Source organism: Megalops cyprinoides, chromosome 12 (assembly GCF_013368585.1).
Source record: "Megalops cyprinoides isolate fMegCyp1 chromosome 12, fMegCyp1.pri, whole genome shotgun sequence".
NCBI classification, from domain to species: Eukaryota; Metazoa; Chordata; class Actinopteri; order Elopiformes; family Megalopidae; genus Megalops; species Megalops cyprinoides.
In genome coordinates, this window is record NC_050594.1 from 2941649 (window position 1) to 2963454 (window position 21806).

Sequence of the window (21806 nt, forward strand, 5' to 3'; positions counted from 1 at the left end):
GAAGTCCTCCAGTGAGGAAATTTGTCTGGTGATTTTTTTTAACAATACAAACAAATGACAGAAAGCATAACGGCCTCTTAACGGCCACACCCTCTGTGGTGTGAAACCGTCTTTGTTGTGCAGGAGATGCATCTTACTGTGGCTTTGTTCATTTATTAAAAGCAGCTGAAAGTCTCTGTGTGTGAAATATCGCCCCCTCTGGTGAGGCCCTTCACTGCTGCACTGTCTTTCTTCTACAGCGTGCTATTTCTTAACATCTTAAGAGGGAAGCATTTGCTGTGAAGTGCTCTGTGGTAAGGGCGTGAACACTGAGCACTGAAGTGCAGCTCTTACAAAATAAAACGGGCGGAAGGTCCAGTCGGGGCAGACACTGGCCGCAGAAGAGAGCGGTCTCTGCAGGGTGATTGATGGAAACAGCCGATGTGGAGTGGAGTGGACTCTCAGGATCCTGCAACTGATTTATCATTCATTTTACTTTTTCATCAGGCGTCAGGAAGCATTTTACAATCTGTAACCTTTAGTGGGATTGCCAGTCAGTGAGGCCCTTCAAAGCCAGGGGAGTGGGGGCATGTTTTAGTGAAGTTCCTCTCTTTGATGGTGCAGATCAAGAGCATTTTTTTTCAGTCCAATCTTCGTTTAGTGTCTTCATTAGACTCATCATTTTCTAGGTTAAGCTTTACATGTTTCGTTTCTGAAATATGTTGCTGCAGTGAGTCTCAGGAAATGCGTCAGTGTAAATTTTTGTAGGTAGGTAGGTAGGTAGGTAGAGTGCTTTTGGAGGCATCTTTGAGGGTCTGAGCTTTCTGATGTTTGAGAGCTGCAGACATCAGAGTAAAGGGGAGGGAATGCCAGTGTTGGGAAGTTCCAGTAGAATGAGATCTTGAGAGAATGTTTAAATTCTGCAGCCAATGTCACATACATTACTGTTTTTGTTTGTTTTTTTTTTTCATTCGGCCAAGTGCTGCTCTGGTTCTAAAGAAACGATGTGTGATTATTTAGAAAGTAGGTAAACAGTGCAGCTTCTGAAATATCTTTCTTACAATATGGACAAACTATTAATAAATATTATTTAGGAAGTTGCAAGAAATATATGCATGTCGGACCAAGGGAGTGTTGGGTCCCAGTGAAGAGGATTGATTGCATATGTTAAACAGGTGTGCCTTCAGGCATACTTAATGCCAGTGGCTGTTCAAAAACACACTGGTCCAATTTTTCAGGGGCAATGGAATAAGCAGGACTGTATGAGAACAACAGGACTATGGACAGTAATGTTTAAACAGTATGAACTTCTAGCCGAGATTACAGAGGAAATCATTCTTATGAGGTTAAATCAACATGGCTGTTAGGTCAGCCAAGAAAAGATGGCAGGGCTTTTCCCTGATTAATATATTTCTGTACTTTATTACACTGTGATACTTATTTGTAGATATCGTTATTCAGGGTGATTTACATTCTATCCACCCGCAGAGCAAGTTGTTCAGTTAGGTACCTTGTGCACGTGTGCAACAGCGTCAGCCCAGCCCAGATTCGAACCCAAAGCTCTGTGGTTACACTCAGTTCACAGCTGCAACGCTTCATCTGTGATGAAATGTCTGACGAACAGAAGACTGATCTGAAGCTCAGAACAGGAACGGAGGATTTGCCTTCTAAAAATAGTGCGTGGAATTGCTGCAAAGTGAAAAAGAGCCATTCCGTCAAGCTCTGCTTTGACTTTACATCCTCACAAATACCGCGTTAGGACAGAGACATGAATGTTCTGCTCTCAGATCCTTAAAAGGAGTGCTACGTTTTGATCCTTTGAAGGAACAGCAGCATTTCGCGTGAATACGGAAACAGAATCTGATTGCACTGTAGTGCACTCAGCTCAGGGGAAATGTACGTGCTTATCCTTCATTTTGTGTACAATGAGTTTGTGAGCTGTAGTCGTCATCCTGTTCCAATTCCCTTTTGAAAAAGCTGAATATACAGTACAAATAATTATATTGTATTACATTTAACCTTAGGAGTAGTAATTGTAAAATTGCTAAAATTCAGTAATTGTTCATGAAAATTAAAATTGATTCCTTTTTAATTTTTTAAATCAATTGCTGCTCCCTGTATCCCAATGTGCATTGCCTAATTGAATGTACGGCGTTATTTGAAACACGTTCAGACTGGAAACAGCAGATACCGGCAACGGATGGCTGACCTATATTTTTAATTAGACAAAACCATTGTTTGCTAAAATACTTATGATTCTAATAGGCAAGAGACCTCATTACTGCAACACAAGCTGTCCTGTATGTGTATGCTATACAATATGCATCCAGGCAGTGGTTGCCAAATTGGTTCTTTCCATATTGTAGTGCTAAAGCCTGTGGCTTTTGGAACTGAAGGAAAAGAGGATTTGTGGGAGGGGAAACGCCATTGGTTGTATGGATTCCTGTGTGGGCTGCAACAGAAGCAGCCGTCTTTTGAATCACAACTGCTGTCCCTGTTCTGTTAACCGTCCAAATTACCGAGCCAAAGTGCTTAAGGTCTGGCTTAAGTTTTTTTATTGTATTTCTCTGCTGGCCTACAATGAATGACTTGGAAAAATAATACAACACAGGAATAGGTAACACATGGTGTGTGTGTGTGTGTGTGTGTGTGTGTGTTACACTCATTATGTGGCTCATTATGTAGCTAATTGAGATTTTTGGATATACAGTATATTTTGACGTGTAAAATATATTTTGTACCTTGTGAAGTTATATTTTGTTATCACATATTTTATTCTCTCATTAGGGAAGTAGAAAATGGGCTTTGTGCCTGTAATAAACTCAGTTTATGGTAGATGACCAGAGGTTTGTGGTCCTGAGTTTTCTGTTAAGCACAGTTTAATCAGTTTGCTGATTTCAAACATCTGAGAAGTCTTCTTGACTGCTTTCAAGTGCAGTGTGTTTGTAAATGACTTGTACTGGAGATCAGAGCTGAACAGGCACTGTTCAGGCATGGTATAGGGATAGACCTATACTGCTGGCCTTTTTCCCATCTAGTGGTAATGTAAGGTACCCTGAAAAACACTAACAGTTTAGAGCCTCTTCCTCCAGCACACTACTGAGTTTAACTGAATTATTGTGATTATTGTGAAACATACACATCTTAGTGCAACAGTAAGATGATAAGTACTGCTTTAAAAATACAATATATCTTAATTGTAATATTGTTAAAATTACGTTAAAGACTGATCTAGATTTTGGGCTGACTAAATCTGTCACTTGCACATACTGTATGAGCTACCTTGTAAACTGTTTTGTTCGTTAGACAGAGAATACAAAAAAAAATAATGGTTATACTAAGTGGCAAAAATCCTCCAGTCGTTATGGGAATAAAGTCTCCTTTGATTGAAATCTCCATTTTTATGTGACACACACACACACGGAGGCCTTCATACCCCCATCTGTTCCTGCCTGGACCAGCAGGTTTATCTCCAAATGCAACAGTGACTCCAAGCATATGGCACTTTACAGCATGGCACGGCTTGAGAAATCAAAGCTAAACGGCACTTGTTGCCAGGATTTTTTTTTTTTCCAACCACGATCTGGGAGAAGGTGGCCAAGTGGAGCAGGTCCAAAAAAGCACAACGCACCCGGATAACGGCTTTCGTTCCGATGAATGCCAAAGTGACTGAAGGACGATGTGTGAGATGCATTGTGGGCAGAGAGACCGTGTCAGATATACGTCAGTGCCGAATACGAGATTCCACAAACCTTTGTGTCCCATTTTTTTGCGTTTGTGGTTCCTGTGTCCATTTGTTCCCTGTGGTTCACTAACATATCCCTGCATGTGATGAAAATATTGCCCTATTGTCGATATTCAACACTGTAAGATGAAAGAAAGCAACTAAACAGCTCTGTTGAATGCAGCATATTACCACATGCATGGATCATTAGGGCATGGATTCTGATTTCAAATATTTGATGACAGTTTCACATCCAGTGTTTGGATTCTCAGCAGTCTATCAACCTGCCCAGTGGTGAGCATATGTTGTCTGAAATGAACCCAAGTAGTGCGTTCTGGAAAAGCCTGAGTGGAGTTAGAGTGCAGTTCCAGGGTAATGCTGTGGCATGCTTATCTGAATTTGCCATATTTTTCAGCTTGCCCTTGCTCGTCTTCACGGTTAATATGTACATAGTACATGTGATTAATTCTCCTCTTGCCAAATGGCTGAAGCTAAGTAGGGCTGGGCTTGATTAGCCCTTGGGTTGGAGACCCCCCGGGAGATCCATAGTGCTGTTGGACGCAGTGTCCTTGAGCTGGCAGGAGGCTGTCTCGGCCCCAGCATGCCGTCCACGTTCTGTGCCATGATACACGTGTATTTTTTTTTTATAGGGTTAGCTGAACAAGCATTTCAAATGATGTTTTTACTCTCCAGTAAGCATTTGGTTTGACATACATATATCAAAAATTACTGTATTTAAATTGTAATTTTATTACCATGGTTCCATATGACTCTTATGTGTGATTTACTTACTGCATGTTCAGTGTGTGAAACCTTTTCTCAAGATTAAATTACAGTAGAAGCACAGAATAAAGATCCTGTTCATAAGGAGTGTAATTTTATAAATGATAAACAGCTCATTGTTGACTAAGTACTCATTCAGTCAAAGTAGTTTGGTTGCCATTTTAAAACACACTTGGCTGCAGTATGAGCCATGCGAAACTGCTGTTTTTTTGCACGGTTGGATCACCAGTTATATTGCATTTACAGTAGATTCCTTTCCGGTTTTGTTGTGCGAATTTCACCGTTGGTAGCGGACGATGAGGGATGGTTTTTAATTATCCTCTGTCAGGCTCCAGTGCAGATGTACAGTACTGATCACAGCCATTATCCTCTTGGTCAGTGATTGCTCCAGAAAGCTGTTTTTATATTTCCAAAGAGAGTTTTATATTTCCGAGATGTTTTCAGTTCCTGCTGCATCTGGGCCAAGCTCTTGTGAATATGTAAGGAATTCTTTGTAGTAATCATCAATTGTCTGCTCGCCTCGTCTGGTCTGGTCTAATCAATAATGCAGGCCAGGACCAGTGAAGTACTGAGATGTTACAAACAATGTTCTTGCTTTTTTATGGATGAATCCAAATATGTTCTTATTCTTCAACTGTTTATAACATTTGCGGGCACCAGCTCTTCACAGACAGACTGTGTATGATAAAATTACTAAACAGTCCAAACAGGCTGGTTCTCACAGTCATAACAATCACCGTGTGATTCCTTTATTTGCCACTGCAAGGAAATGGCCCGTCAAACACTTTTGACACATTCTTTCACAACAAAATGGATTCTTTTACCAATTCATGGAAAAAGGTGATTTACCTGGTGATGAATCAAATAGGCACCTGTTGTGTTCAGAGCGATGCGTTTGTTGAGAGAAATTACTTTCAGCATTGCCAAGGCAACCAGTGTGTTCTCATAACAGCCCCCCAGAACAAGTGCACAAAAAACCTTTCCCCCAGAGTCTCTGTGCTGACAATGCCACCATGTTACAGAACTGGGTCTGAACCGGGTAGACATCTGTGATAAACCTCTCATTATTTATTCAAACATCTAGGCCTTTCATCTAAAGTAACTAACCTATTTCTACACCCCTGGATCTACGACTGATGCAATACAGATGAAGCAGTTTGCTCAAGGCTACAGTTGGAGACGTCCACCGGGACTCCAAACCAACAACCCTCTGTTAATGAGCTCCAAGCTCTAGCTATGAATCTTTGGGATAGCTTTTTTCCCCTCTGTGTGAGACATGAAAAGTGATTTGTGAAAAACCATGCGGTACTTCAACTGTTTTCACATTACTGAGCTGTAGGTGCAGTGACTTATTTATAAAAGACATTGGATTAGATAACTGCAGCAAGACAGAAGTTTGTTAGTTTATGTAATGGTAGTGATTACCTGAATAATTGAGCTCTAGCACTACCCGAAAAGGTAACGCGGCTGTCACATCTATTGCAACCCCAAGGCTATACACAACCGCAACTATAACCAAGAAACCAGCCTTTGCACTTTATGACACTTCACAGGTTATGTAATGCTGCATAATTGTGTATCAGTTATTTATTTTTCAACTAGAGTGTAATTACATAGGTAAATTACCAGCTCTGTTTTGTTTGTAATGAAACAAATACACTCCTCATTAATGCATTGTGTTACTTACAGTCCCAAAAGTGAAATCCCGCTGATTTCCTAAATGACTTGCCACTTCATAGGGTTTTAGGCGGAAGTCCCCAGCAAAAGTATTACCACGTCTCGACATTTAAGAGGATTTAGATGTGCTGTTTCTTAATTAGGGAGAGAAAGAGCTCTCACTGTGACAGCAGTTCTGCTGAAACATTGCGGAGACATCATTACTTAACACACAGTGCTGTAGTGGTGTGGCAGAATGCTTAGGGAGCTACATATTCGAACAGAGGGTTGCAGGTATGAGCCCACTGCTAGGCACTGAAACAAGATCCCTTTCCTGAGTTTCTTTACCAGAGTTCCAGGTCTAGGATATGAAGTGTACAGTGTTTATTTTGCCCTGAATAAGAGACCATTCCAAGCAAATAAAGAAGGAAATGCTTGGGAATGGTTGATGTCACTTCCTGTTTCCTGTGCAGCTGCTCACCTTGTGGACGCCTTCTTCTGCTCCAAGAAATTACATGACAATAATTCTGATTAATTACATACACTCAGGACATTTCTGGTGTGGAGTGGTTACAAAAATGTTTTTTTAATCACTTTCTTCAGAAGTTACTGTTGTCTTGGTAAGCCGGGGTGGGAGAAATCTCTGTTCTGAGCTGTTCAGACAAGCCCGTTAGTCACTGATAAATTCATGTATATTTAGACCTAATTTAGCTTTGCTGTTTATTTCCATTAATTATACTTCAGAGAAGGGGTGCCAATCCATGTACAGTAGTTGCTATTTTAGAGCTGTTGGCACACTTCATTCAACACATCCTTTAAAATAGTATATTGACAATTACTAAAAACGTTTCTTTACAGAAAAAAATTGGCATTTTAACATCCCTTGTTGTCCTTACCTGTGGATAAACTGTGGACCAAGAAAACACCTCACAAACAATATGGGGTACAGACACTGAACTGGAGGGTGAGAGACTGTTGGCTGAGTTGCTTCCTTCTTCCTGACAGGAGAGGAGAACTTGCTGGCGATACTGAAGAGAAGATGGTGGAAGTACATGATTCTGGGTCTGATAGACATAGAGGCCAACTTCCTGTTGATCAAAGCCTACCAGTACACCACCCTGACCAGCGTCCAGGTGAGTCTGCGTTTCTTTCCTCACACGTAGGGGGCGCTCTATCCACAGCCTTGGTGTGCCAGCACATTTCCCTCCTGCTGTCAACAGAGAGAACCCACAATGCACTGCTTTTGAACACTGGTGTAGGGACAATTCTGCGTATGCTAGTGCTCACTGGCTCTGAAGCAGTTACCTTTAAGATATAAATATATTGCTGAATTTGACATCTCTGCAGTTGATCTGCTATAAGCTCTTTTTGATAGAATTGTGCAGCTGGATTTGTGTTTGTGATAATATAAATCATAAAGCTATAATTGTCTGTTCAACATGATGCACAAATCAGCTGTTTCTGTCAGGTATAAATAGTTAAGCAGTTAACCTTTCAAGCCCCATTGAACAACTAATGACTCCTAATCTGTGGAGCTGACTAAGTGTCTTTATTGTTCATTTGCTCATTGGAAGAAACTCTCGGGCATACCTTTATTTGTGTCTTTCTCACAGAGCAACTGCATTTTCGGCAATCCTTACCTGTAACAAATAACCATCAGAGGAAATAGTTCTGGGTACCAAGCTGCAAGAAAGACAACACAGTGAAAAAAGTGGGGTCGGGAGCAAATGTCGTACAAGAGCTGTTTGAGATTAATTTTGTCAGCAAAACAAGAGGACATACAGTAGGTAGATATTAGTATAACCAAAATTCATACTGATTGTAGGGGGTATTTTTCACTCAGAGAGTTATAAATGCATGGATTTGCTTGACAGGATTGCTGGGACCCTTAGAGTGTTAAAGACCAGTCCTAGATACACTCTAAACGATACAAAAACCGACAAGCCTACAGAATCGGGACTGTTCTCATTAAGGTTTCAGGTCATTTCAAACAGTGATAAGTACAGAGCTGTTTCCCAGCCAAGAAGCGGTGAAGTCCTGCTGTACTGTATCCAGTCAGCCTCATTGCATATGGAACATATTCCAACACGTCGACAAAATATACAGCCACAGTCCAGCCCGACAGGAGTGGCCTATCCCTCAGCACATCACCAAGCTGCTGCTGACACATTTTCACAGGAAAGCACATTTCTCCTGAACTGAGTTTTACAGCAGCCAAAAAGTTGCTAACATCATCTGGACGTGCCTGGCTTATAAAATTGAATAAAAAATGATTGGTTCCCTTTTTTACACCAGCATGATCGTGATGTTGGCCGCCGAAACGGGGGAGGCAGAGAACTTACCATTATGTGATATCCGTCCGGAACCTTATTTTTTTATTGTTGTGCGTGATTATCAAGCCAGCCTGTTTAAATGAGGATTGCTTGCAAGCGGCCTCATTCCTTTGGACTTGATTGCATCAGATGTGATTAGATTTGCTGTCTGCCTCTGAGCACTTCACACAAAGGAATTTCAACTGCAGAACAAAACAAAAACAACTGTTTTGAATAAAGATAAAATAACTATTGCTAATTTACTCATTAGAATCAAAGTAGTTGAATGTTATCCAAACATCCAAACGTCATTTAAAATCAATTAAAATTATATAATGTGAAATGAGCAAAGGTAATTCTCTGACATTAGATATAACTGACTTTCAGTAACAGTGACAGCATTGTGTGACGTCCTTCTTGGACAACTTTTAGTCCACTGTTACAGTATAATTCTGATGTTGTCTAGTGTTGCTTCTTTGGGATGATTGCTTAACTGTGACGTGTATAAATGTGAATCTCACCCTCATTGGACTAAGAAACATACTTAGGCTTTCGTCTGATTAATGTCAGTAGTTCACCTTTCAATATTCATGTAATGTGTATCAGATGAGCCAAGTTAATATTACTTTGTTTAATATTAATATTACTATAACCCTATTCCTATGACATTACTAAAACCCCTATCTCTTAGAACCACCTTACTGTAGGTTCCTTTTAACACCTTTTAAAGCCTTTGAAGTTTTGGTTTCAGGTCTTTATCAAAAAAAAGTAAGATGAAAAGATAAGCAAAATTGTGTGTCCAGCACTGTATCCAGGGTAGTGACAGGAAAATGTAGAGTTACTAGTGTGAAAGACACATACATGCACGTGTGCACACACACACACACACACACACACACGCGCACGCGCAAACACTCATATACAAACACAAGTGCAGAGACACACAGATATACACAAAGACACCAGACTATGAACAGATTTCATATTCGCTGTTAATTTGTGTCCTGTGAAACGTCCACAAGCACAATAAAGCCAGGCTGGATTCAGGGGTCTCTAGGATTGTTTTTGTACAAATGTAACCCAGAGTGCTTACTCACTTCCTGGCCTCAGAACAGAGACAGCAGGGACTAATAACAAGACAATATCAGGCATCTCACACAGCTCAAATTTCCTCTGCGAAACGTTCATAAAGGAGGCTCTAAAGAAGATCAAAACCCATATGAATGATGTTCATTATTATTTGTGTTGGGATTTGTGTACTGTATATGGCATTTACAATGCTGAATGAATTTGTTCCGTTTTCACTTTTCAATGACTAACTAAATTGTGTTTTCATTATCCATCTGAGGGGTGTGGACAGGCACTGTGACATGACACCGAACATGATTATGCCAAAGGCCCTGTTGAATATCCTGATTGTATCCATTATTAAATTACGAATGCACACCTCCCAAAAAGTGTTTGTTGAATTCCCCAGTGAAGCGCGCTGCTAATATTCATGATTGTCTGGATGTCAATCAGGCGGTTGTCATGGCAAACTGCTGTCAATCAACACAGTGATGCAGGTCATTTGAAATCTCAGTTGAACTTGGTGAGAAGCTCCAGCTGAAGGCAGTTGAATGCTTGGAGGAGAGCCCTGTAAAGAAAAGACAGCTCTGATTTTGATTGGCACACCATGGACTGAGGTTGAGAGCAAATTTGTTTTTCACTCATGGAAAATTGACAGAATGTCAGAGTCTGTCTCCATTAGATATGTTTTGCCCCCGTCCCCCGTCGTCTCAACATCACCACGATATTAGAGGCAGCTCTGCAGTGCATTGAGAAGCAGTCTCAGACAGGAAGGAAAATAAAAAGCACCAGTGTCATTTTCTATTTGTTTCACTGTGAGGGGGATCTCTCTACAGATATGAGAAGTGAGGACAACCTTCACCTCATAAATGTGAACATTGACTGTCTCTGTGTCTCCAGTGGGCCAGTTAAGAAAAACAGAAACAGGAAACAGAAATGTTCTTACTGAGGCTGGGCAACAGCCTGGTGGGTGTAGAGGGTGATGTCATATCCTCTGGAGAAAGGTGATTGGCTTACAGATGGGTGGCATAACTCTAGGCCTAGGTGCTGTATGTCTAACCAGGCAGCTTCTCCAGTGATATGTGCACACCGTGTCTCTGATCCCGGGTGCCGGTGTGATCCCGGGTGCCGGCGTGATCCCGGGTGCCGGCGTGACCCCGGGGGCCGGCGTGATCCCGGGTGCCGGCGTGACCCCGGGGGCCGGTGTGACCCTGGTGTAATCCTGGGTGCCGGTGTGACCCGGCGTGACCCCGGGTGCCGGCGTGACCCCGGGTGCCGGCGTGATCCCGGGTGCTGGTGTGACCCTGGTGTAATCCTGGGTGCCGGCGTGACCCCGGGTGCCGGCGTGATCCCGGGTGCTCGTGTGACCCCGGGTGCTCGTGTGATCCCGGGTGCTTGTGTGATCCCGGGTGCTCGTGTGTTGCAGCTGTTGGACTGCTTCGTGCTCCCGGTGGTGCTGCTCCTCTCCTGGTTCTTCCTGCTGGTCAGGTACAAGGCTGCGCACTACGTGGGCGTCGGCGTGTGTCTGCTGGGAGTGGGCTGCATGATCGGGGCCGACGTGCTGGTGGGGAGGCAGCAGGGCATGGGTGAGTCCTCATGGCGTACGCAGCACACACACACACACACACACACACACACACACACACACACACACACACAAACACACACACACACACACACACACACACACACACACACACACACAAACACACACACACACACACAAACACACACAAACACACATACACACACATACACACACATACACACACACACACAAACACACACACACACACACACAAACACACACACACAAACACACACACAGAGCATGGGTAAGTGTTCTCAGCGTATGGGACTGAAATACACATGCGCATACACACACTCAGACATACACACATACACACACAGACACGCAGTAAGACACACACACATGCATGTAACAGTGTACACACACATGCATGTAACAGTGTACACACACATGCACACATGCATTCACACATACACCAGTGCTACTTATTAATGGAGAAAGGACAGTATTTGCAGATGTACCTGGTACCTGGATTCCAGTGTAACCCTTTACAAGGCCTCTGAAACCCCTTCATATCAGCAAAGCATCGTAGCAGTGGACCCCTCTAAACGGACAGGATACAATATGAAATGATTGCTATGTGAAATTACATTGCATTAAATTACGTGCATTTAGCAGACACTCTTATCCAGAGTGACTTCCAGCACAATAGAAGATCCATTCGAGTGAAACGAGCAACAGTGTCAGACCAGACCATTGAGCATAACACTGTTTAAGCGAAATGACTCCACACTGTTCAGGACTGTCAATTCTTGGAGACTAATTATTATTCTTTAAAGTGCAAGATGCACTTTTTGTTAGGGGAAAGGGAGTAATCCAAAAAAATTTGAGGACAATCTAGATATGGAATTAACCCTGGATAAGGGCATCTGCGAGACAGGCAAACAAAAACGAACCGCATAAATGCAACCACACCGTCAGCACTTCTGCCTCTGGCCGGTGACACAGGTTAAAGCCTGTTTGATTGGCTGCCCCTCTCTCTGCTCTCTCCAGGGGACCATAAGCTCCTGGGGGACTTGCTGGTGTTGGCCGGGGCCACGCTGTACGGCATCTCCAACGTGTGCGAGGAGTTCATCGTGAAGAACCTGAGCCGGGTGGAGTTCCTGGGCATGATCGGCCTCTTCGGGTCCTTCTTCAGCGGGATTCAGCTGTGAGCGCAATTCTAATACCGCTATACCGCTACAGAGTGCAGAACATCGAGCCAACAGTCCTACATAGCTCCTCCACAAGCACTGTGTGCACAATCCTACTCTCATATTACAGCTGACAAAGACTCCGGTCTGCAGACACAACCCATCAGACACCCACATCAGTCATTTTGTTCCCTAACTACGTAATGGGAAGACAGTTAGCAAAAACATCCCACAGAAGCAGAGATGCCTTCCGTCTAATTTTTCAGTCTGACTTCGTTCTCCAGTTTTGAAAATTGTCTTGTAATCGACTGATTCAAACTTGGGAAGGTTAGGAGTGAGCTGAGACCCACGTAGCTCCCTGACGGGTTTTTAGATGCCGGGCCCACTGTGGATGGAACCGTAACCTTGGTAACACATGCTTTTTAGCGCGGCGTTGATAGCGGTGTCCCATGATGCTTTGCAAGTGAAAGCTTAATTGTGAGCGAACGCTAAGCGCAGAGACTCTGGCAGCACAGAGCTCTTCCTCACAATTAGGGCTTGTGTGGGCGAATGCAGTTTGACTTGACATATTGATGATTGCCGATTTCTTTGCTCAGCAGATGCCCTTATCCCGGGAGGATTTAGAGTGCTTACAGTTTTACATCACATGGTTCAGCAGCCTGTTTGTACAGCTGGATTTTCGGAAGCGTGTCATATACAGTAAAAGCAGCATCCTTCCTGGGGCTGGAACCCATGACCCTCAGGTGCAGTGAGGCTGTGCAATGTGTGCCCAAATATAAGGTGCTCGTTATTATAAGGCAAGAAGAGGGCCTGACTGTGCAGCTGTGGTAGCATAATGCTGTCTTAATACAATAGCAGTATTGGTTCCTTTGTGTTCAGTACAAGATGATGGTGGTGGTGGTGTTGATGATGATGATGGTGATGGTGGTGGTGATGATGGTGATGATGATGGTGATGATGATGATGATGATGATGTTGATGATGATGATGGTGATGATGATGGTGATGATGGTGGTGGTGATGATGGTGGTGGTGGTGTTGATGATGATGATGGTGATGATGATGGTGATGATGATGATGATGATGATGATGATGATGATGATGATGGTGATGATGAATTTCACTCTGTTTCAGAGCCATAATGGAGCACAAGGAGCTGCTGAAGGTGCGGTGGGACTGGCAGATAGGTGAGATCCTGACCTCTGACATCATGAACATTGACCTCATCCCCCTGTACAACACGATACAGTGGGGGTCTCATACGGGGCACGGGTGATACTGTAGGTCCCTTCGCTTCTGTGTCAGATGTCCTTCATACCACAAGTTGATCCTAAAAGTGGGGCATCACAGAAATATCACCCCGTGGTTTAGCCAAGGGGTTGGGCGCTCTGGGGCTGAGATCAGTGGAGCTCAGCCAATGGAAGGCTTAGGCTGGATAAAGAACAGCTGCACCCTTTATAAATGAGCCTGCCCGCACACGTGCATCTCGAACCATGAGGAGTGTCATCCAACCCTCTGTCTTACAATCACTTAACCCACAAGTCGTGTGTTCCTTTCAGACGTGGGCTCACACCACCACATGGTGTATTCCTTTCAGCTCCCTCCATGGAAACCCTGGCTGGGCCACCATCTTGGCTGTTCTGCCAGGGATGTGATCATACAGACACAAATTGTCCCTCAGTCAAAGAGGAAATACATTTCCCAGAGTTCCCTCCTCCCAGCCTCCTACATACAGGGAACATGCAGCACTCACGTCACGCAAAATGCTCACATACGCAGCTCGCTAAGTGTATGTGTACAGTACAAATGCATTGTGTGTTCTGTGGGCTTCACGTTTAAGCAGCCTATCAGATGCAGTAGCCCAGTGTCACACTTAGTGTCACGCTTTATCTTAATGGTGGATTTTTGTGGAACCCTGAGATGTGACATTTTAACTTCTACGGAGCAGAGACACTGAAGCATCCAAAATGAAAGCCAATGGGGTTAGGGTGAGGTGGTCTTTGGCCTGTGATCTGAAGAAAGTGACTGCACCTGGCCATTAAGATGAGGTTGGGTGACCACTTGAGGGTGCCACAGGAACATTCGGCAAGACGTGGGTGGGGGGGAGGGGGGAAGGATTCAGGAACTGCAACAGGAAGAAACTGATATACTCGTACAGACATGGCTTAGCTGGGTCCACTGCTGAACTCTGGCTAAATCCGAAACAGATCAGCAGCTGTGGACACAAACACGTTAGAATGTCAAGTCATGTGACATGACAGCAAGGAGTACGTGCAGGACCTCAGACATTCTGTGAATAAACTTATCATTTTAACGTTTAGCATCCGTGTTCTTGCTCGCTGAGCATGGATATCTGGGTCTCGTATCATTTGGTTAGCATCACAGCAAATGCTGGCTTGTCGTGGGGACATTGGCAAGCCTGCTACAACTGGCAGAGCTCATCATTAGATACCAGTCAGTGCCAATATTACTGCCCTTCTCAGCCAAGATGATATTGCCCTAGAAAAATAATGAAGATGCAGTCTTGTACAATGTGCTGCAAAGTCAGGAGATGTAATTTTTCAGTCTCATTAGTTCTGATCTCCATAAACATATTCAATGCTAATAGTCAGAGATCAGTGTGAAGCTCCACTATAACACAATGAAACAAGTTTTGTGTTCTCTGTTCTCTCTTTATGTCTCTAGTGAAAAAAACTGTCTAAAAGGAAAAAAAAAAACACAACCCTTGCTCAAAGTCCGCACTCAGAATTAAGGGTAAAGCAGTAAAGGGCATTATTAGATTGATCTAGCGCTATGACTCGGCTCTATGACTTGCCCTTCTTCAGAGGAGCTTTCCATTGTTTTTTGATGAATTATTCTGTTTTAATCACATTAAGGGATTTTAATAGATTAAGTGTATGGCCATTACGTCCCAAGCCATTAAGTAGCTGCTCCTATAACTTTGCATAGAATATTAATGCAGTAATGATCCGTGGCGACATTGTTTTCCGAGCCACTGCACCATTAAAACTTAGCCTGGGGAAACACGTTAGTGACTGGGATTGGGATCTCTGCAGGAGCCTTCTGATGAGGCTTAGACGTATTAATCAAGTCGTGATTTATAGAAATCACCAGTCCATCCCTTTGACTGACTTGAGGAAGCTCTCCGTATCTGTGCTGATGAACAGGTATTTGATTAGGTTTGTAAGCACGGCTCCCTCCCTCACGCTTACAGGATATGTCATTTTACAGCACACTGATTTGGAATGTCATATTGCCTGAATTAGAGCATAGATATAGACATAGACATATTTTTCACTGGGTGGAGTGGGATTTTGTTTTCCTGCAAACTGCTGCTATTTTTGCTATTTCTCCAGCAGGTTAGGTTTTGAAACTTACAGGAAAGTGAAAATGGTCACATAGACTGACGCTGCATGAATAACTGAGTAATAACACAGTGATAATGTCTGAACAATTTGTTGTTACATACTAGTTTAATATATTAAGTTGGTCATCTCTCTTACACTGCTAGATGTTTATTAGATGCTTTATATGAATTATGCAGCATTTTTCTGTGCCACAGCAGTTTGTTACTAATAAAATCACTATTTGGTTTTTATGGCACTGTTAAATAAAATGGTACCCCAATATCTGTGGTGTGATTTGCATGTTCAAAACAAGAAACAAGCACTCAAAATTGGTGTCTGATGTAATGAGTACCAAATTTAAAAGGTTTTGTGGTCCAAATAAACAGTCAGGTAAGGAGTTTATAAATGAAGGCACAGTTGTGAACAAAAGTGTTCCTCTGTTTGTTGTTTCTGGTGTTGAGTCTTTCACGGGGACAGCAGGGTTTTTCCGGGGTTTTGATGTTCTTCAGGAGACAGGCTTTTGTGCTGCTGAAAGCAGATTACATCCTGGAAGCTGCTAATGCACTGTTTACATGTACCCTCTCCTCCGCTCCTGTGATAGATTAAAGCGCACCCTGGGAATTTCTCTGAAAAATTATCACTTATTCAGCCTTCTCAAAGAGCCTAATTTAAGTTCCTAGGAATAATCAGAAAAAGTATTAGGAAAGGAAACCCAGGGAAAGTGTTTGTGTACTTAAGATTTACATACCAAACGCACATCAAACTGATGGCCTTCTCATGTCTGATTTATGAATGCTTGGTGTGTCTGAGCGCTTTTTTTATTCAGACAAAAACACTTGGTGCCTTTTAAGAGGAATCAAGGCATGTGCACTTCCAAAGCATGTCAAAACCAAGAACTTGGAAATAAATGAGCAGGTAATTCAATTACGTACATGGCAGTAAATTTCATTAGAGCACTGCCGAATGGCAGATTATCTGAATGATTCAAGCAAAAATGGCCTTCTTTCCTCTAAGCTGCCTGGCCATTTAGCCAGCATTATTTTCACAGTAGCTCAAGGACAAATCAGACCAGCCGTCACCACAGCATAGCTCATTCCTAATGCCCCCAATACAAGATGGCGGACAGGGTCATGACATCGCATCAAAGATAGAGGTATAGGAGCTTTACCCTTTAAAAGGAATTTAAGATTTTACATTACATTATTGTCATGTAGCAGACGCTCTCGTCCAGAGTGATTTACAATTTTATTTATTTATACAGGTGGATAAGTGAGCCCTGCTCCTTACCACTATGCTACACTGCTTTCTCATACTGGAAGCCCACTGAGCCCAAACAGGGCAGAAGGTGGCTCAGCCCCAACCCAAATGATTTTCATTGATTTCCAGGCCTTGATGAGAAAAAGCAACTCCGCTAGGCTCTTAAAGGGTTGTGGGTATTAATCCCAGTATACATTTAAAGGGGTCTATAGCTGCACGCCTGTTGAATAGCAAGAAGATTGTTTAGCAATGGCTGATCAGAATGCGTGTGTGTGAATGCTCTGAAGGACAGTTCCCAGCTGATGCACAGCGGGTGTTTAACGGTCAGGGTGTGCTCTGTGCTCCAGGGCTGCTGTACGTGGGGTTCAGCGCCTGCATGTTCGGCCTGTACAGCTTCATGCCCGTGGTCATCAAACGGACGAGCGCCGCGGCGGTCAACCTCTCCCTGCTGACCGCCGACCTCTACAGCCTCTTCTGCGGCCTCTTCCTGTTTCATTACAAGGTGAGGACCTCTCTCGGACCTCTCTCTCTGCCCCCGCCCCCTCCTTTAAACACCACCAAGGTCTTTTTCTCCAGTAGAATGGTCGATATTGTAGCTATATAGATATTGTAGGTGTTCTGAAAGTCAGTAAGCACTTGAACACAAAACCCCAGGGTAGGCGTTTAGCTGGATGTATCAAGCAGACACACAGAATATGCCCCTTATAAAGTCATTTATAAATGCTTGGTATGTCCATCCCTACACTTTTTCTGGGGTTGTGCAGCTTCACGGCACTATCCTTTGTGTCATTTTAAATGTGACGCTGACACATCCCAGAATACACTGCAGCGGTATCTCTCCCTGATGAGAGCAGTCCTTAGTTCAGAAGTGTACCGGCTACAAAGGTGACTTTTATAATGTAGATTAAATCAGGAGATGCTTTCAGCTGTTCCTTCCCAATATTGGTACCATCTAATGAGATGATTAGTGCATGTCCTTTCACCAATTATCTCTGACAACTTTGAAGAAACTCCAAAATTCACCAGTTTCCCTAAGTCATTATCATTACTTATTCAGAGTAGCCTACCTACTGAAGTTCCTAATGAAGATTTTCGAGGAGAATTTTCAGACAATCCATAGGCAATTAACCAAACCTAGACAAACTGTTCCTGTCAATGTCTATAAAAATCACACTCACCACTTCCTTTCTGTGTCAGCTGTTCATGGCATCCCTCCTCCACCCCCCCCACTACCTTTTTCTTTTCCCTGTCTATGATGTAAACACAGGGGTGTTCATAACCTCGGCCCATGGCCAGGAATGATCCTTTTGTCGGACTCCAAACTGATTAAAATTACCACTATAACCACACCACACTCATCTTCATGCTTTCACTGTATGGAAATTCATACCTACTGAAATTATATTATGAGCGCTATCACATAGAAATTGCATTAAATTACTTATCAGTACATTATAAATATTAATCTAATGTCATTATTGATGTTTTAATTTATCCATTCCCAAGGAGCTTTACAGCTGTTATTCATATATACAGTTGGTTATTCACTGAAGCAAAACTAGTGCCTTGCTCAAGGATATCACCACAATGCCTCACATAAGACCTACACCTATAACTCTATGATTGCAAGGCCAATTCATAACCAGTGTTCACCATATCCAGGTCTTCCACCCTCTGCAGATCCCAGCTCACCAGACACCCCTTGCAAAAATAGTGGTGCTAGGTTTCTTATGGTGGTTGTTAGATGTGTTTCCCAGTGTTGATTTTTGACTCTCAAAGGACAAACGGTGACATAAACATGACAGTGCTTCATGTCACCGTTTGTCCTTTGAGAGTCAAAAATCAACAGATGTATTTTTTACACTGATTTCCTTTTCTGAATCACTGTGATTAACTGATTTTTGATGACACGCTGGAGTGACTTACTGTTGTGTACATACTATATCACCTCAGTTCCCAGTCACAGAAAGGAAACAATATCCCCATGAATCGGGGGAAGAATGTCCTCTTGCCACTGTTAGATTGGAGGCTGCTGTAAGTCAGCATGCTCTCTCTCCCTCTCTGGCGTGCTCATTGAAAACAATTTGGAAGTTGGCGAGACATTACAGCCTAACACACTCTGTCAGCGACGGCCGCGTTCTGAGAGAGCACAGACGCAGAATTATAACGTCTCTGCCAACATTTAGACATCGTCTTCGCGATGATTTTTCGCACCGTCATTCCACTGCATCAGAAATGGCCCGTGCACCGCTTCCTGGCGCAAGTACCTGACCACCGAGGTCAAGTGCGTTTTTCATCCGAACAGACGGTTTCTGTCGCAACGAGCGGTGTGCTCCGTGCCAGAGGAAGTGCGCTCTTTTTATATTGGTCTGACCCCTTGCAGCGCTTTTTTCCTATATAACCATGTCGGCACGCAAACCAGCCGCAAGACCAGTTCCTCCAGTACAGAGCTCATTGTTGGCTTCTGTGAGCCCCTGTCTGTAACCTCGGCGAGCTTTTTCAGAGCCTTTTCATGGTTTGTAAGTGTTCAGCAGAGCGTTGGACCGCTATCTCCTTTTGAACGTCAGCAACGTCAGCTGCCGTTCCTGCGGAGCAGCTTGTATTCACTGCGCTGTTTTAATCGTGGCCTCCGGAACACGGGGGGCGGCGGGGGGTGGGGGTGTGCCTCTGCTGCCCGCAATCGATTTGCCTGATCACGTCGAAGGGCAGTCGCGTGGTGAGCTGGTTGGCTTGCGCCCCCGGGGTAATTTCACACTCGAGTAGGTGAGCGAGACGCCGGCGGCACGAGGCAAGGATGAAAAGGTCTAATTGCTTTTCAGCGGCATGGAGAGACTAACTTTGGTGCTTTCCGCTGAGCCGGGTTTGAGAAAACAGCAGATAGCACCACAATTTTAAAAATCCTTTAGCAGTCATTTTTGGACTTGTTTTCAATATTTTACTGTATTTGCATTTTGATACTGCAGTTGGCACATCATAAAATGTCAGACGACACATCCTGTTATTTAAATCTGTGCACGCGCATATTTTTCAGTCATATGTGAAGAAAATTTGTCATTGCACTCCGTCAAAAAGTAATATATGGTAAAATGTAAAATGAAATATTTCTGGGCAGTAAATCTAATGCAAATGATGCAATGCACTATAGTCTTTTCTCATATTCATCTGTTAAGATTAGATGTGCTTTCTCATGCCACTGTTTTGAGATTCTAATATCTAACATCTCTAAGAAGCATATGGAATATATAGCCTATATAGTGCAGATACAGTATATTAATTAGTGCCATTGCCATGTGCATAATTTAAATGTATGTTTGATAATGACAAACCTACACCGCACATATTTGTGCATGTTAAGTGATTATCCTATACACTGTTCTCATTCCTTTAAACATATGGGTAAGAAATAATAAATATTGAAGTATTCTACTTGTTATATTTTACCACACATTGATAGATAGTACTTTCTCTTAAGTGGGTGCTTGAGTAACTGAAGTTTCTGGGTAGAACAGCAGCAGTGCAGTATAATACCTACATAAGTTGAGGGAAAGGGCTTGGCTGTCTCATTTGCATAAAGGCTGAAGATTACGCGCTGGTGGTTTTGGCAGAAGGGAGTCGTACCTATTTAAATTCAGGAAGTATCACTCACTGTCTGGCCACAAAATGAATGCAGAAAGCTTTGCTAATGTGATTACCTTTCTTCTCTGGCCCGTATTTGTTATTTCGGGAGCCCGGTGGCAAAGAAAACAGAGGAAGGCTATGGAAGCGCACTCCGCTACCTGCTCTCACTCTTTTTCTTTGTGGTTCTGTGCACCGCCTGGGACGGGATTATTCGTCAGGCCTATTCTTCCCCGCCAAAGAGGTGCCGAGTTCCCAAACAACCCTGTCTGCGACAGAAAACACTCTAATCAGCATAGCATTCCAATTTTCAGTGTGACAGGGTCTCAATTAGGGCTGTGCAGATGGCAGATAATGCCAGAAATAGCCATATTTTAGAATACCTTTGGTGTGTAGTTTGCATACCCATTTAGGATAAGATAACTGGTGACAGAAAATTAAAAGCCTAGTGTGATTTTTAAACAAAACACACTGAAATACACATGAAAAAATAAACTGTGCTGTCTCACCATGTATCATCATTAGGGGACCCCTGATTTAAGCACATTTAAATTGTCTGTCACCATCTCCTTGTTTTTACACCCCAGTAGACAGCACTGTGGAGCTTAAGGTAGATGGAGTGAGTATTTACAGCAATCTTTGTTGGTCGGTTCATCCTCGGAACAGGTTTGCATAGGTTTTTTGTATCCCCCCTGTCTGACTGTTGTTTGTGTTTGCGTGTGTGCGCCTGTGTGTGTGTTTCAGTTTTCAGCACTCTACCTGGTGTCCTTCTTCATCATCGTCCTCGGGCTGGTCCTCTACTCCTCATCCTCCACCTACGTGGCCCAGGACCCCCGGGTCTACAAGCAGTTCCGCAACACGGCCGCCCCCGTCACTGAAACGCCCATCGCCGGGCCCCTGGAGCCCTCCGTCACCTACACCAGCCTGGGGCAGGAGACAGAGGAGGAGCCACGAGTCAGGGTGACCTGATGTCATCGGTGATGTCATCACCACAGACATGCCCCGCCCACACACATCCCTAGAGAGAAAGTAAACCCAACGAAAAGGAGAAAGCACACAGCAAAAGAGCAGAGCCACACTGTGATCACAGCCTGTCATTTGTTACCGGTGACATTTAAACGCATTTCAAATTTGTATAAAGCTTAAAGATATATATAGAGCCATATCACCTGCATCCATTTTCATGGTGCTTAGGAGGAATTCTTGTTGTGAATATATGTGAAAGTGCTCCTTTGTGATTTTTTTCGTACATTGCACAACTTGCAACGTTGCAACTTTTGTTGAAGTTGAGGTTTGATTAATGTCTGTGCACCGTGCTGTCTCAGTTGAGTTATTTCCATT

The 21806-nt window shown here is 43.3% G+C and overlaps 1 protein-coding gene across 1 annotated transcript in view; it reads left to right on the plus strand.

Annotated features, from left to right (window-relative positions):
* LOC118787295 (solute carrier family 35 member F1-like) overlaps positions 1–21567 on the plus strand; it is a 46099-nt gene extending 24532 nt beyond the window's left edge. Inside the window, exons 3-8 of the mRNA XM_036542812.1 lie at positions 7148–7275; positions 10949–11108; positions 12107–12263; positions 13381–13433; positions 17198–17352; positions 21210–21567. Coding sequence (XP_036398705.1) covers positions 7148–7275; positions 10949–11108; positions 12107–12263; positions 13381–13433; positions 17198–17352; positions 21210–21434 — 878 coding nt within the window. The 3' untranslated portion in view covers positions 21435–21567. The remainder of the gene's footprint in view (positions 1–7147; positions 7276–10948; positions 11109–12106; positions 12264–13380; positions 13434–17197; positions 17353–21209) is intronic.
* The last annotated feature ends 239 nt before the right edge of the window (positions 21568–21806 follow it).